The sequence below is a fragment of the Hemicordylus capensis genome, chromosome 2, assembly GCF_027244095.1.
Source record: "Hemicordylus capensis ecotype Gifberg chromosome 2, rHemCap1.1.pri, whole genome shotgun sequence".
Lineage (NCBI taxonomy): Eukaryota > Metazoa > Chordata > Lepidosauria > Squamata > Cordylidae > Hemicordylus > Hemicordylus capensis.
In genome coordinates, this window is record NC_069658.1 from 341,205,716 (window position 1) to 341,220,567 (window position 14,852).

General features: G+C 42.1%; 1 protein-coding gene across 2 annotated transcripts; it reads left to right on the forward strand.

The window, feature by feature from the left end:
* The first annotated feature begins 928 nt into the window (after window positions 1–928).
* RBM22 (RNA binding motif protein 22) lies at window positions 929–13,878 on the forward strand. 2 transcript variants are annotated; one of them, XM_053303094.1, is made up of 11 exons: window positions 929–1,311; window positions 2,870–2,923; window positions 4,031–4,060; window positions 5,070–5,202; window positions 6,701–6,801; window positions 7,523–7,695; window positions 8,193–8,393; window positions 10,280–10,444; window positions 11,336–11,424; window positions 12,070–12,204; window positions 12,907–13,878. In XM_053303094.1, the coding sequence occupies exons 2-11, from the start codon at window positions 2,921–2,923 to the stop codon at window positions 13,035–13,037; spliced, it is 1,161 nt and encodes a 386-aa protein (XP_053159069.1). In that variant the 5' UTR covers window positions 929–1,311; window positions 2,870–2,920; the 3' UTR covers window positions 13,038–13,878. The 2 variants fall into 2 exon arrangements, with proteins under 2 accessions (XP_053159069.1, XP_053159067.1); XM_053303092.1 differs by lacking the exon at window positions 929–1,311 and adding an exon at window positions 1,719–1,861.
* The last annotated feature ends 974 nt before the right edge of the window (window positions 13,879–14,852 follow it).

The window sequence follows — 14,852 nt, forward strand, 5'->3', positions numbered from 1 at the left end:
TTGCACTTAAGTGTCTCTGCTGCCTTTATCCATTCAAATATGCACAATATTATAGATCAGCATCATTGATGTGCAGACACTCAATGCACGTAGACACTGTGATGCATTTCAAATGTTCAAAGCACTTTCCATACACTATCTCAGTAATCCTTATAACACCACTATAAGGATTTTAGTACTAAAATCCCAGAAGAGTATTTTTTACCATTCTGTTGCAGGCTCATGTGTTGAAAATAATGGTTTCCCTAACACTACCTACTGAGTTTGTGGACAAGGAGAAATTTGAACCGGGGACTTTGAAGCTCATGGTATTAGCAGCTTGTCAGTTCTTAATCTTATCACTGTCAATGTAAACCTGCTGTCACAGAAATGTGCAGGAATATAATTTATAAGAAGTTATAAACCTACAAGAGTAACAGCTCCCGCTGCCCCTTACTATATTTTTGACGTGCTAAAGGATTAATTAGAATCCTGACCTGGTTAACTGACTTTAGAAACCGAATGGTAAAGACGTTATGATTTTTAAGTAGTAGTTGAAAGGCTGCAACGTGTAACTGATTTAATTGATTTAAAAATTAGTAAAAGTACGTATGAAAAAGTGCAGGTGGCAGGGCCCCTTTTAGAAGAGGCATTCTCCCTTCTCTCACACGAGACCCGAATGCCTCTTTGAAGGTTATGCTTGCCACGTCACACGTCCCGAATATAAACACAAACTCTGCTGTTCCTCTGCCTTCAAAACTTCACTCACTTGTACGAAACAAGGAAACGTGTCCCCAATCAGGAGGAATCAAAACCTTCCACCTCAGGAGAGTGGAAATTTTTTATTTTTGCCTCTAGCATCAAAAAGGCGGGGGGGGGGGGGGCGTCAAAGAGCGTCACTCTTTTAGTTTCACCCCTGCATGGAATAAAACTGGGCGGAGAGAGAGAGAGAGAGAAGGTCCCGAGGAGCCTGCACGCAGAAGACCTTCCCAAGCCCCCTGTCTTTGCCTGCTCCTCCGTAACAAGAGCAGCAACGAATATTATCCGAGGTCCCGGGCGGGCACTCTATAGTTACAAGAAGAGGGGGACACAAAATTTCCTGCTCGCATAGAAAGAGAAGCGAGGTCCGCGCTAGGCTGTGCGGCCGTCAAGAAAGACCCCCACAGAACGCCGCCGGGCCGGTGTAGCCAATGCTGGGCAAAGAGGGCGCCGCAGGAACCGGGAGATGGGGCGAGAGCCCCTCTGTCCTCACTGCGCCCAGCAAGGATCCTTCCCTGGAAGCTCTTGTTCCGCCAATGTCGCATTTCAGTACGAAATCGGAAGCTCAGACCGGTAAGTCTCCCACTGTTTTCTAGCGCGAAGAAAACTCCCTGCTTCCCGGTATTTTTGCATTGTGTGCTGCTAGTGCGCCTAAGAATAAGAAGTCTTCATATGGTCTATGATTTCCCCCAAGCTCACACCGCAAAGACTATGGAAAGTGCTAAACTGACTATTCCATTGTCTTAACAATCTTGGTGTCTTTTAACACAATTTTTTCCAGGCTTCCGAGGTTGGCGGGGGTGCGGTGGGGGGAAGCAAAAACAATAATACACGCTCCTTTGATTTTACAGCATGTTTTGTGTGAAAAATATGAACGGACAAACCTTTAAAAACTGAGGCTTGGGGGAGCTTTTTGGCTGAGAATGGAGAGACCAAAGGAAATAGGGGGGAAGGGGAGGGTGAGGGTTACTCTGGACTTTCTATCTCTATGACCAAGACGTAGGTAGCTGACGGAGGCTTCCGTTGTCTAGACAGTCCGCTTCCGGTTCTCACTTTTCGGAAGAGCAAGATGGCGACCTCGCTGGGTTCCAACACTTACAATCGGCAGAACTGGGAGGATGCGGTAGGGCTCTCGGGGGTGAAGGGGCGGCTAGGTGCCTGGCGTCTGTGGGAAAGAAGAGGCCAGGAGCGTGGCTGCCTTAAGCTTCCGAGGGCATGGAGTCTGTTGCCTCTGCTCGCTCCGTAGGGGGAAACGCTTCTGTCTCCTGCCCGCCTTCTCCGGAGCAGGCAGCGTTTGAAATATGGGGGGCAGTCAGAAGCCGCTCGCTGCCCTTGCACGATGGGCACTTCAGGGGCGGGCGAAGAGGTTTGGGTCTGGACCAAGGGCTGGATTCCTTGTGTCTAGTACGAAGTCGCTTGTTGCCACGTATATTGAGCAAAATGTCCTTCCCGGTACAAAAAATAGCACCTTTCTCCCCATCTCTTAATGAAGCTAGATAGCTGCAGATAACGTGCACATGTCGGTTTACTCATAGTTTGCCAAGTTGTCCTTTGGAGGAAGTGTTGCATTTAAAAAAAAAATATCTTACTTTAAAACTCAGACTTGCAAATATGAATGTGATGTGGCATTTCCCTCTATCCCACTGTTGAATCCAGGATATTTGACTGATGTAGTTAATGTGATCTTCATTCTTTTTCTGTCCAGTATTGCTGCTGTTTCCTATTGTGATAGACTCCAAGGGACACTTAGGATGAGCTTGTGTGTGTCCCAATGCAAAAGTGCCTTGGACTTAAAATGCTCTCCACTTTTCTTCTGGAAGTGTCAGATTCACTTCTGAATCTGAGAGTGTTCTGCATATAGTTGGGGGTGTCTTTCTTCCAAAGATTCTACTTTATGTACTGTTGCTTATGCACCTTTTCTGTGCTTCATTTTGGTGGGCAAATAATTTATAATATTGACATATTTGTGTGTCCACTTTCTGTTGATCAGGTGGACAAAGTGGCTTATTTCATGTAGTGTCCACAATTGCACCATTTCAGGTTGAAATAGACTATTAAAATTGTTCAGAAATTGAAGGCTGAAATGAACCATTAGCTTGGCTCTAAAACAAATGTCTTGTTTTTTGTATAGGATTTTCCGATTTTGTGTCAGACATGTCTTGGAGAAAACCCCTATATTCGAATGGTATGTTTTGTTTTGGGGTGAGGGAATAATGAGAGGATAACATCTTAGAGTGTGCACATGCAAAGAAATTCAATATTAGGTTGCTAATCATTATGATAAGTAAGGGAAAATACCAACTTGTACGTATCTTCTAGGTCCTATCTCATTGCTGTAAAATATGTTGTCCATTAAAAGTAATGACCCTTGCTTGTAAGAAAATATGTTGAGATTTGAGATATTAATCTGATGTGTATGCACACATACAGAAATGTGATGTGTTCTAGTCTGCTCTTCTGTGACACAAACATAATAAGCATGCATAATTGGAAGTAAATCCCATTGAAATCAGTAAGACTTCTGAGTAAACATAATTGAAATGAAGCTGGAGATCATATATAGTTTCATCCTGCCAGTAAAAATTCTCTTTTGTAAAACTGCATGCTTAACACACTTGCCCTGATCCACATACAGTCCAAGCAACTGGGCTTCCCATTGGATGGAAGGAGGGAAGAACTCTCTTTTGTGCATGCAAAGCTACCACTTTTGTTGAAATGAATGGGGAACCATTGGCAGGCAACAGAAGATATACCTATCAGATCTGTCAGGGAAGGACTATAGCTCAGTGGAAAACACAGAAGGAGGTCCTAGGCTCAGTCTCTGGCATCTTCTGGTTGGCCTAGGAAAAGAACTTGCTTGGAAAGCTTCTTCAAGTCACTGTAGATGATACTAAGCTAGGTAGGCTAATGGTTTTGAATTCAGGATAACGCAGCTTCCTGTGTTGTCTTCAGGATATTTGTGATCAGTAGAAAAGATTGCTTTAAGTTCTACCTATCGTTCTGTCTTAACAATTCTGTAACAGTGATCTTTAGTCTTTTTAAAAACGTTATATGAGAGAGTCATATAACTCAGTGTTATATGAGAGAGTTCTTTACATGTTCTTTTTCTTTTTAATGATTGGCTCTCTTCCTTATGACAATTTCAACAGTAAAAATAATGTGCATAGTAAGAGCTGTTAAAATATATTATGGTGGTGGTTTGTGAGTGTTGAGGAAGGAATCTGGATTTTAAAGTGCACATTATTTGGAAACAGTTTTGTTTTTAGTAACATGCATTTTTCCTTTATTCTAGACCAAAGAGAAATACGGAAAAGAATGCAAGGTATGTTTGTCATTTCAAAAAGAGCTCTTCAGAGTAGCATAACTGGCAATTGTAAAAGGTAGTCATATTTTTTTAAAAGCCTGGTAGGTATGTTGCCCAATAATTGAGTGTACCCTAAAGGTGTACTAAGAAGAGATGTGGGTTTTCCAGAAAATTTTGAATAGGAATATGTCCCCAAGCAATTTCCCCTTGTTTTACACACATACATTTTTATTATTATTTTTCTTACAAAAATTACTATTCCAATTTTTCAGATGCCCTAAATGAATTATGATCTGATTTGACATGTTTGACCTATCCCTACTGTTTTTTTAAAAAATCACCACCACTTCAATTTCCCATACTGTAACTCAAAAGACTTTTCAAGTAGCTATGTAGTTGAACCCCATATTTGATAATAGACACTTCATGTGCTTTAATTAAAAAATAATAACTTTTGAAATAAATTAAAAAGGTTCATGTGAAAATATTTTTTAAATTGGAAAACTCAATAAATCAATTGAACATATGGATATTTATATACTGCTTTTCAACAAAAGTTCCCAAAGCAGTTTACATAGATATAAAGTGGCTCCCTGTCCCCGAAGATATATAAGACAGATGCCAGCAACAGGCACTGGAGGGGTGCTGTGCTGATGGATAGGGCCGGTACCCTTTCACATATTTCCTAGGTATAATCACCAGAAAAACATTAGTTACAGACTAAATTACTCATGAGTAATTTCACTGAGAACATTGGGCAAGTTAGTTATGGCGAAGGTGTTCCATTATTTTCTGTGGTTTGACTCATGAGTAATCAAGTCTGGATGTTAGCTAGTGTGGACAGCATTGTATCAAAGTGTATCACAGTCAACTTCTACCTCCTATTGGGTCTTCCCGGAATTGTTTTGTTTTTTCTGAGTTTCTGAGCTATGTTGACTGGAAGCAAGGAAGTCTTTAGTTGTGTATGTTGTTCATGGCTTATGTGCTTCCGTTATGCTGGCAGGTGCTAATACAGTCTTTGTCTCAGATCTGTGCCAGGCCATTCACAGTGTTTCGTTGGTGTCCGGGTGTACGGATGCGCTTTAAGAAGACCGAAGTGTGCCAAACATGTAGCAAACTGAAGAATGTTTGTCAGACCTGCCTTCTTGACTTGGAATATGGTATGTAATAATCATTCTGCTCTAGCGGATAAAAATAAAAGTAATACTCTGTCGTTGCAGCAAGTACAGCAAGGCTGATCTGTGCACTTAAATGTACTTCAGTGTATGGGCTGGTCTCCTGGACCTGCATATGTTAAAGGATGCTTGCAAGGCTTGGAACCCTCACAGACAACACTTGGGGTGAAGTTGGCTCTGATCTATCTGTTTTGGAAGGCTGAATTGCCCACCTTCCTTTCCTTCCCCAAAAGGGGGATGATTGTCAGAAGCATTTAACGGTGGAGGGGAAGGGGATAATGGCAGGTCCTGCAGCAGCCCCCTCTAAAGCTACCCAGTGTCAGGGGCTCTCTGGAGCAGCACTTTGTGAGATGTGAGAGGCTGCTGGTGGAAGGGAAGACCTGGATACATGTGCGCATGCATGCACACACTGTGTACTTGAACCCAGACCTCTTTACGCCTATTCTTATTTCTAAATGCATTTCTTTATGCTTATACTTGTAAATTTAATTAAAATTTAATAGTGAATATTTTTAGGGAAATCTTTCATGGGGGAAGGGTGGTGGTACAGTAGGCTAGGGTTTCTTAACCTTGGGCCCCCAGATGTTGGACTACAACTCCCAGAATCCCCATCCACAAAGGCCATGTTTGGGGATTCTGGGAGCTGTATTCCAACAACATCTGGGGGCCCAAGGTTAAGAAACCCTGCAGTAGTGATTTCACGTAGATGTTAAAAAGCATTGGTAACAGAATGGAGCCTTGAGGAACTCCTTATAGTCGTTCCTGTTTTGATGTAACATCAAGCGCCACCATCTGAAATCGACCCAGAACATAGGAGTGGAACAACTGTAAAACAGTGCCTCCTATCCCGAAATTCAGCGATCCAGAAGGATACCATGGTCTATGGTATCGAAAGCCACTGAAAGATCCCAAAGAACTAGTGCAGTCACACTTGCTCTGTTAATTCCCTGGCAAAGGTAATCTTTCAGGCCGACGAAGACCATCTTAACCCCATAGCCCACCCTAAAGCCAGTATGAAATGGGTCTAGATAATCAGTTTCCTCCAAGACCACTGGGATGAAACAGGTTGGGATGAAAAACAGCTCACATTATTAAAGGACAATTATGTACAAGGAGGAGTTTGGTTTTTTTTGTAGGGGCATGTAGTAAAAGGCCTGTGTGAAAACTTACAAGCTTAATGTTTCCATTTCTTAGCAAGCTAGAACTTTCCTGAATGTGCATTTTAGTTCCAAGGAGTCTTACAGTGTTTCACAGTAATTATGAGTATGGATGCACATGTCTCTCTGCTTAAGTACAGTTACAGTGCAGTCCTGTGCCTCTCTCCTCATAAGTAAATGCTATTGAGTTAAATGGGACTTACTCCCAGATACACATGTGTAGGACTACAGCCTTAGTCGTGATTGCTGTAACAGTTTGAATGTATTGGCTTTATAGTAAATGTGATTGTTTTGGCTTAATTTTAATTTTTTCCATTGAATGCTAGGCTTACCTATTCAGGTTCGAGATGCTGGACTCTCACTTAAAGATGATATGCCCAAGTCGGATGTTAATAAAGAGTATTACACCCAAAATATGGAAAGAGAGGTGAAGAACTGTCTTATAATTTACTATGCAAACCAAATGAACTAGATAATTGCGAAGTGAAACTTCTGTTTAGTGTTCCTGTCAGGGTGTTTTCAATTTAAATCAAATCAGTTTAAATCCTAATTTAAATCACTTCTTGGGAAAACTGAATTTACTACTACAACAAATATTTATATACTGCTCTTCAACCAAAATCCTCAAAGTGGTTTACATATACAAATACATAAATAAAATGTTCCCCTGTCCCCAAAGGGCTCACAATCTAAAAAGAAACACAAGGCAGATACCAGCAACAGCCACTGGAGGGATGCTGTGCTGCGGCTGGAGAGGGCCAGTTGTTCTCCCCCTGCTAAATATAAGAGAATCACTACTTTAAAAGGTGTCTCTTTGCTCAGTTGGCAGTGGTAATTTAGTGATTTAAATCATGATCATGATTTAAAGTAAGGGCTTGTCTTGTGTGTGTACAGAATTGGACTGATGAGGACTGTGTGTCGTGATCAGTCCAATATATTTACTATATCTTATTTCCATATACGGCGGTTAACTAGTATGCTTATACAATATAATTAGACGTTATGGTGACTATTCATGATAATCTTTTACCTAGGTTTTGGGGATTTTTTTACAGATTGTGTTAAGAAAATTTTAAAAATTGAATTTTTAAAAAATGTTTTTTTCTCCCCCCTGCTTACGGTTTACATCTGTGTATCTACTTTTCAAGATCATGAACTCTGATGGTACCCGACCTGTTGGCGCTCTAGGGAAGGCAACATCCACCAGTGACATGTTGCTCAAGCTGGCTCGGACTACTCCTTACTATAAACGCAACCGCCCACACATCTGTTCATTTTGGGTGAAAGGAGAATGTAAGAGAGGGGAAGAGTGCCCCTACAGGTATGATTATGCTGATCTATGGAACCTTACAACCTTGTTTAAGTATAATGTTTCACAGAGGCAGGTGTGAAATGCCTCTGTGAAATGAAATGAAAATAATGCACGTGCATTAAAATGTGGCAAAAGTTGCAGAAGATACTGAATGCTGACTAGACAAGCACTAAAACAGTAATGCTACTCCTGAGCAAATGTTCGCAAGGTACATTGAGCTGCCAGCTAAGACTGCACTTCCAGTATTTGCAAATATATCCACAATTCATAATCTCAATGTATCTTAAGCTTATTTGTTTTGAAAATTATTTCTCTTTACCAGTATGAAATCGCCAACTGCTCAAAGTTTAGAGGACTCAATGAAGCAGAAAATGAAAATACTCAGTTCAGTCTCACATGTTTACAATTTCTTTTTAAGAGCTCAGTCTATTATTCTGCTTATGTTAAGAGTGAAACTGTTGCCCTTAAAAAAAGAATGTCACACAGTACTGTTTCTGAACTCTTAGGCATGAAAAACCTACAGATCCAGATGATCCTCTTGCTGATCAGAACATTAAGGATCGTTACTATGGTATTAATGATCCTGTGGCTGACAAACTTCTCAAACGAGCTTCCACAATGCCTCGTCTGGACCCACCTGATGATAAGACAATTACAACATTGTATGTAGGTGGCCTGGGTGACACGATCACTGAAACTGACCTTAGGTATGTTTGTGTATATAGCTCTGCTTTGGCAATGTTACACATAATTTTAAGTAAGGGTATGTCTTCACTAAAGGTTCTTCTAGAATATGTCCCAGGTCATGTTGAAAATGGCTGGTGCTTGTATATACCAGATTAGGACTTCTCTTCTAGGTTTTATTACTGACCATCAGTACCTTATTGTTTCCACATAGTATTTTATCCACAATAAACTCAATAAAAATGTCACAGTGGGTAATGGATGGTTCCAAATTCTGATTCAAGAGAGGAGGGGCATATACTAGCCCTCTCACAACCCTAAACAACTCTGCTGGATGTGAGCTTGCAGATGCAATACAGGCAGAAAAGAATCACTTCTTTGCCAGAAGTATTGCCTGAGCATAGGTCTTCAAATGCTCAGATCTTCAAATCTGTCGGATTTGAGTCAAGTCTTTCTCCACTTGTGCTCCAGTCGTTGTCCTTGCTGCTTCAGCTCCCGTAGTTCTTCCCATATACCATGGGGCCAGTTCTGAAGTGGGTCAAAGAGGGCACTTAGGAGCAATAATGTCTACTGCCCTGGTGAGTTTACTATACCAGTTCTCCACCAGGGCATTAACAGGATCACTGGCGGAGCCAAAACTAAATCCTTCTAAGGTTTCTTGGAATCCTATTGGATCCAATAACCACCTTGGGCAGACCACCCTAATAGGCCCTCAGCCCTGTGGTGGTGGGACATAATTTTGAGTCCAGCCTTAACCAGACGGTTGTCCATCCATGACAATGGAAAAATCAGTTAGGGACTCTTGGGCAGTGGGGTGATTGGTCCAGCAGCAGAAATCCCAATCCATCCCTGGTCACCAACCTTAAGTACACTTATTTGATATGATCAGACACTTCAACAGGGATCCTGGTAAGGGAGATGTTATTCTTATATACCACAGCCACTCTACCTCCCTGCCCGCATCCTCTCACCTGCTCCTCAATAGAGTACCCTGGAGGGAGAAGCTGGGACCAGCCTGACTCGCCAGCCTCCCCCAATTAAGTCTCTGTGTTACATACCATGTCGGCCCCTTCATCCATAATCAGATCATGGATTATTCCTGATTTATTCTGGAGCAACCTGAATAAATTACAAAGGAGCAAGATGAGGTTCTGTGGGATGTTGGCACTGCTCCCCAAGGTCAAAGAGCTGGCAGGGCAGCCAGAAGGGAACAGTTATTAGATTTCTTATTTCCCTTTCCCTGTAATGGCCTGCTGACCTTCCAATGTTACTTCAGTTCCCCTCCACCAACAGAATAGTCACCCCACAGTCAATGGATACCTCCTCCCAATCTCTAGACAATTTTAGACTATTGACTAAAATCATCCAAGATTCAGCAACAGAAGCTATCAACATAGCAGTTTCAGCTTCTAAAACAGCTATAAAAGCATATACTCTGCCCCAGCCCTCAGTCCCACACCAAAATCCTGGCACCAAAGGCCGGCCTGCTTTGATGGCTGCCTACAGGCTGGACGCACCTCCGGCACAGCCTCCTTCCTTATAAGCCCCAGAAACCCAGAGTCTCTCCTCTCTCTCAAGACTCTGAGGCAGGGCTGAGTGCCCAAAGGTGTTGATCATCAGGAAGGGAAGGCCACAAGTCTAACAAGGCAGCAGAGCAAGAGTTGAGCAGAGCTGATCTTCAGGCTCTCTGGGCCAGGCAACAGGAATGGGAGGCTGCAATAAATTTTCCAATCCAGGCAGGGAAGATGATCTGGCAAAGTCAAAGCCTCCTACCTTGTCTCCTCAGATGCCTCCAGCTCAGCCTCCTTCCTCATAAGCCCCAGAAACCCAGGGTGTCTCGACAAGTTTGAGTCTCATGCTGTGGTAATGAGAAACAAGATGTCACTAAATCAAGGTGTTTCCTCCTCAGGAATCATTTCTACCAGTTTGGTGAGATCCGGACAATAACTGTGGTGCAGAGGCAGCAGTGTGCATTCATCCAGTTTGCCACACGACAAGCTGCAGAAGTGGCAGCAGAGAAGTCTTTCAACAAGTTGATTGTCAATGGCCGAAGGCTTAATGTGAAATGGGGCAGGTGAGTGACTGAGAAAAGGGACAATGGCAGCATGCATTCTTCTTTCAGATATTTTCCTTGACATCAAGTTCCAACACTTACAGGGTACCAAAGTCTTGTACCCATATTTACTTGAATAGAAGATGACTCTGAATTTAAGATAACCCTCTTAAGAAGTAGAGGTTAAATACAGATTATACCCGCGTTTACTCAAAAAGAACAGGATTCTGAATTTAAGACCACCTCCCAATTTCTAATATCAAAAGCTTTGAAAAAACCTAGTTTTGGATTCCGGTAAAGATAGTATTGCTTTCACCACAAGCACAACTCAAACAGCATGCCACAGAGTTGCAAATGTGGCAAAAGGGCCTCATGTTTCTATTTCCAAACTGCCTTTGGGAGTGCGATAGTTAGTGCAGTGTATCTAATGTGTTGATGTATCCAGCTGTTGGTAAGTATAGCATTAGCTGTGGCTTTCTCACAAGTCTCTCCCCCTGCCCTCCCGCCCGGCTTTGGTTTACAGGTGGACCTTGTTATCTGTGAGGGCTCTGTTCTTGGCTGAAGCCATGGATAATGCGGCTTTGAGGCAATGGGAATTGTGAGTTTAGGTTCTTTCAATTTTCTGTGGGAAATTGCAGGAAACGCCCCCCACCCCCCACCCCGAGCCATGAAATGGCTCTGTTCCACAAAATGCACCCAGGAATCACAGACACATGGTTTTTAAACCTCTTTTCCCTGCGTATACAGAGGTAGGGTGTCAATTGCCTGGCCGCGGATATGCAGAGCAGTGGATGTCGGGACTGTGGGAAACAAGGTCCACCTGTATACTCAGTAACACTGAATTTTTAAATTTGCATGTCTGCCAAATTTGCCACTTGGGCTTAGTTCCAGTGCTTCTGGCTTGGGTTTCAGGTCTCAAGCTGCCAGAGGAAAGGAGAAGGAAAGAGATGGGACCACAGAATCTGGAATAAAGCTAGAGCCAGTCCCTGGACTACCTGGAGGTAAGTAAAATGCTCCTCATTCAGAAGCATGGGCTAGGGATGTGCATGGAACCAAGTAGGGGGAAGTATGCTGCCTCCCCAAAGGAGCCTTTGCTAAAGGAGCGCTGGTGAAGGGAAAGCAGAAGGAGGGGTAAGTGCACCCTCCCCCACCCTTAAAGTCAGCGCCCCCCCCACCTCCGGCCTTCAAACTGGCCGAAAAGGCTCTTAAAAGGGCTTCCAAACGGGTTCGTGCGTATCCCTAGCATGGGTTTGTGGCTTGCTAGGCAAGGCCAGCAGCACATAAGCTGCTTTTCTCCTTCTGTTCTTGGGAACCAAAGATATGATGGACATCTCCCCAAGAAGTTGCTAAATTTTGAACTGGACCTAGTTAGAGGTTGGGTATTTTAGGAATAGAGAAGGAAACTATGGCTAAGAGGATGCCTGTAAATCAAGGAGGATGACTTAAAATATAAGTGCTAGTGAGCAGGCTTATTTGAGAGCCTTAATAATGATGCCCTTGAAAAGAGAAGGTATTTAATTTGGATCCAGGTGGCTTGGTGTAGAAGGATGTGGTGGTGTTTTTTAGTTAGTGGCTGTAGTCTTCTTTGGGCTTGGATTGTCCTTGACTGCTAAAAAGCTTTAATTCATGAATGTTGTGTCCTGCAGCTCTTCCTCCTCCTCCAGCAGCAGAAGAGGAGGCAGCTTCTGCAAACTATTTCAACTTACCTCCCAGTGGGCCTCCAGCTGTGGTGAACATTGCCCTGCCGCCACCACCTGGCATTGCTCCACCACCACCTCCTGGTAATTCTTTTTTTATTTTGAGTGAAGAGACATGGGCCTGTCAGACCTATGACTCAGTGGATTTGGTTGGCTTGTAGCATCTTGCTTTCTTGGAATCTCTTGGGGTACTGATTGTTCCAAGTCTATGTTGCTCTCTTAATCCTCAGTCTCTATGTAAACCACCCAGAGATGTAAGTTTTGGGCAGTATAAAAATATGTTAAATAAATAAATAAAATATCTTATAGCGATCAGTCGAATTCTGCCCCTGGAGTCTATATCTTAAGATTGAGCTGTGGGTCTGTGCAGCAGGAAAAGAGATGCTCTTGGGAGACACTCCTGGGGAAAAGGAAATTGAGGGACTCAAAGATTTACAGCCCAATCTTATGTGGGTTTACTTGGAAGTAAGGCCCACTGAGTCCAGTGAGGCTTAATTAAGTGAATAGAGGATTGCAGCCATACTGCCTATTCTTAGTCTTGCTAAAAATTTCTGACCATTTCCTTTCTTGAAATGTATGTAAAGTAATACAGAAGCCTGCTGATAATGAACTTAAATTATGATTGATCAGAAAGCAAAAGTAAAGTTAAATTGTGTTTAGAAGCAACTAAATCAGACTAATAAAGACAAGTTGGTTGGTCACAGATACAGAGCATTTTGGGGGTGATGCATTTAACTGTAACAGAAGGTTTGATCAGACTTGGAAAACTGTGTGTCTTTTTTGCAGGTTTTGGACCGCACATGTTTCATGCGATGGGACCTCCACCTCCTTTTATGAGAGCACCAGGTCCCATTCATTATCCTTCGCAAGACCCACAGAGAATGGGTGCCCATGCAGGAAAACACAACAGCCCCTAACATCAATGGATCATTTTCACTGTCTTTTTTTCTATTTTTTTAATACAAAAAGTTACATTGGTAGCATACCACGTTCAGTTATGATGAGCAGGGAAACTAAACCTCTCCCTCATGTATATGCAGTACAGGCTTAGTCTTACTGTGTTACAACTAGAAAATAAGATCATTTATATAACCAAAATATTTAATACTGGGGGAGGAAAGGTTGGCTTGTGTTAGGAAGAGCAGAGATGTGAGCTAGAGAAATGAGTTGTACTATTACTAGAAATCCCATCAGTGTATCTAGTGTTGCACACTTTGAAAAACAGATTGTCTCTTGGAAAAAATAACTAAGCCTGTTTGGTAATCTCCAGTCAATTATACAATGGAACTACCCAGCCTTATTTAAAATGGGAACTCTTTCACTGCTATTCATGTGAATGTCAAATTACTGTATCACTGCTGAAGCGAAATTAATTCCTCCTTGCACTGAGCTGGAATGGAAAGATTCAGGGAGATCACAGCAGACTAGTATGAAGGACATGTAGATGGTGTGTCACTTTGTAATAAATGCTGTTTCTCATCATTTTTGATCCTGTCTGTGATACATGCTACCAAAATATTGAGGCAGCAGCATTGCATGCTTGTTGAGCCTCTGTTAAGAGGTTGGTGAGTTGAGTTATGGCTTATGTGGCCTTCATGTCCAGTTGCTACTAAAACTAGTCAGGTTTATTTCCTAACTGAATATTTGATTACTGATGTCTGTTTTTAGATATGTGTTCTCAGTATTCACCCAGTACCATCTGTTTTCTGCATCAAGTCTGTAATGTGTCCTAGTAAAGAGAACCATATTTTTACTTAATCTGAAGTCTTGTTAATTTGTGTTTAATAAGAGTGTAATAAACACTCTTTCTCTCTTTGGCGTGCATGTGAGCGCACACACACACTCTCTCTTAACACTTGGGTAGATTTTGACAATGGTATCTGGATCTTGCTTCCAGTGGTAGCTGTCTAAAACAACTGAATTTAGTATTATTCAGTGTGTGCCTTGCTTCCTAAAATGATGGCATAATGGAATCCAAATGGAGTGATGAACACCTGCATAAATGCATGTTGGGTGTTTTTTTTAACCTATCTAATGGCCTGAAATTGCAGACAGGGTGAAGTTTTTCAAAAGTACTCCGGTCTTTCTTTAAGCAGTTTCAAAGCTTTAGGATTTAAAGTTCTTTTAAAGTTCTAAAATGACGTTGGAGAATAACAGCTTCTAAATTTCATAGAAGTTAGTTGTGTTCTTAGTGATTAAGTGAAGGCTCAGGTAATATTGGAAACCTGCACCTCAGCCTGCCATTGTCTTATTGCAGGTTAATCTAGGACAGACTTTGTGCAACCATGTACTCTGAAGATCAAACTACCCACATCTAAGTCACTCAGGAGTAAGTAACATTAAGTGCAAAAACCTGTATAGAAGAACCAACAAAATGGACAGCAACTATCCTTGGTTACTTTGCACTCATCTAAACTCTCTGTCCTTAGAGCTCAAACTACAGTTGTGCATGTGTATCTAAAGGCAACCTCCTAGTTACTGTCCACAATGCTACTGGTAGTGCTGTACCTGATAGAATAGCGCTTCCAGGTAATGAGCTCCAGAGGAGTAACTGCATTTGGCTGTTACAGGAAAACCAACAGAGAGCCATTTTTACAAAAGCTTATGCCACAACACATCTACAGGCTTTAAAGTACCACAGTGCTCTTTGTTTTTGCTACAAGTTATGAAGGCATTTGTTGCATAGTATTAGCTTCACTTCACAAGTAGTTTTCTGTCTGCATGTCTTTTCT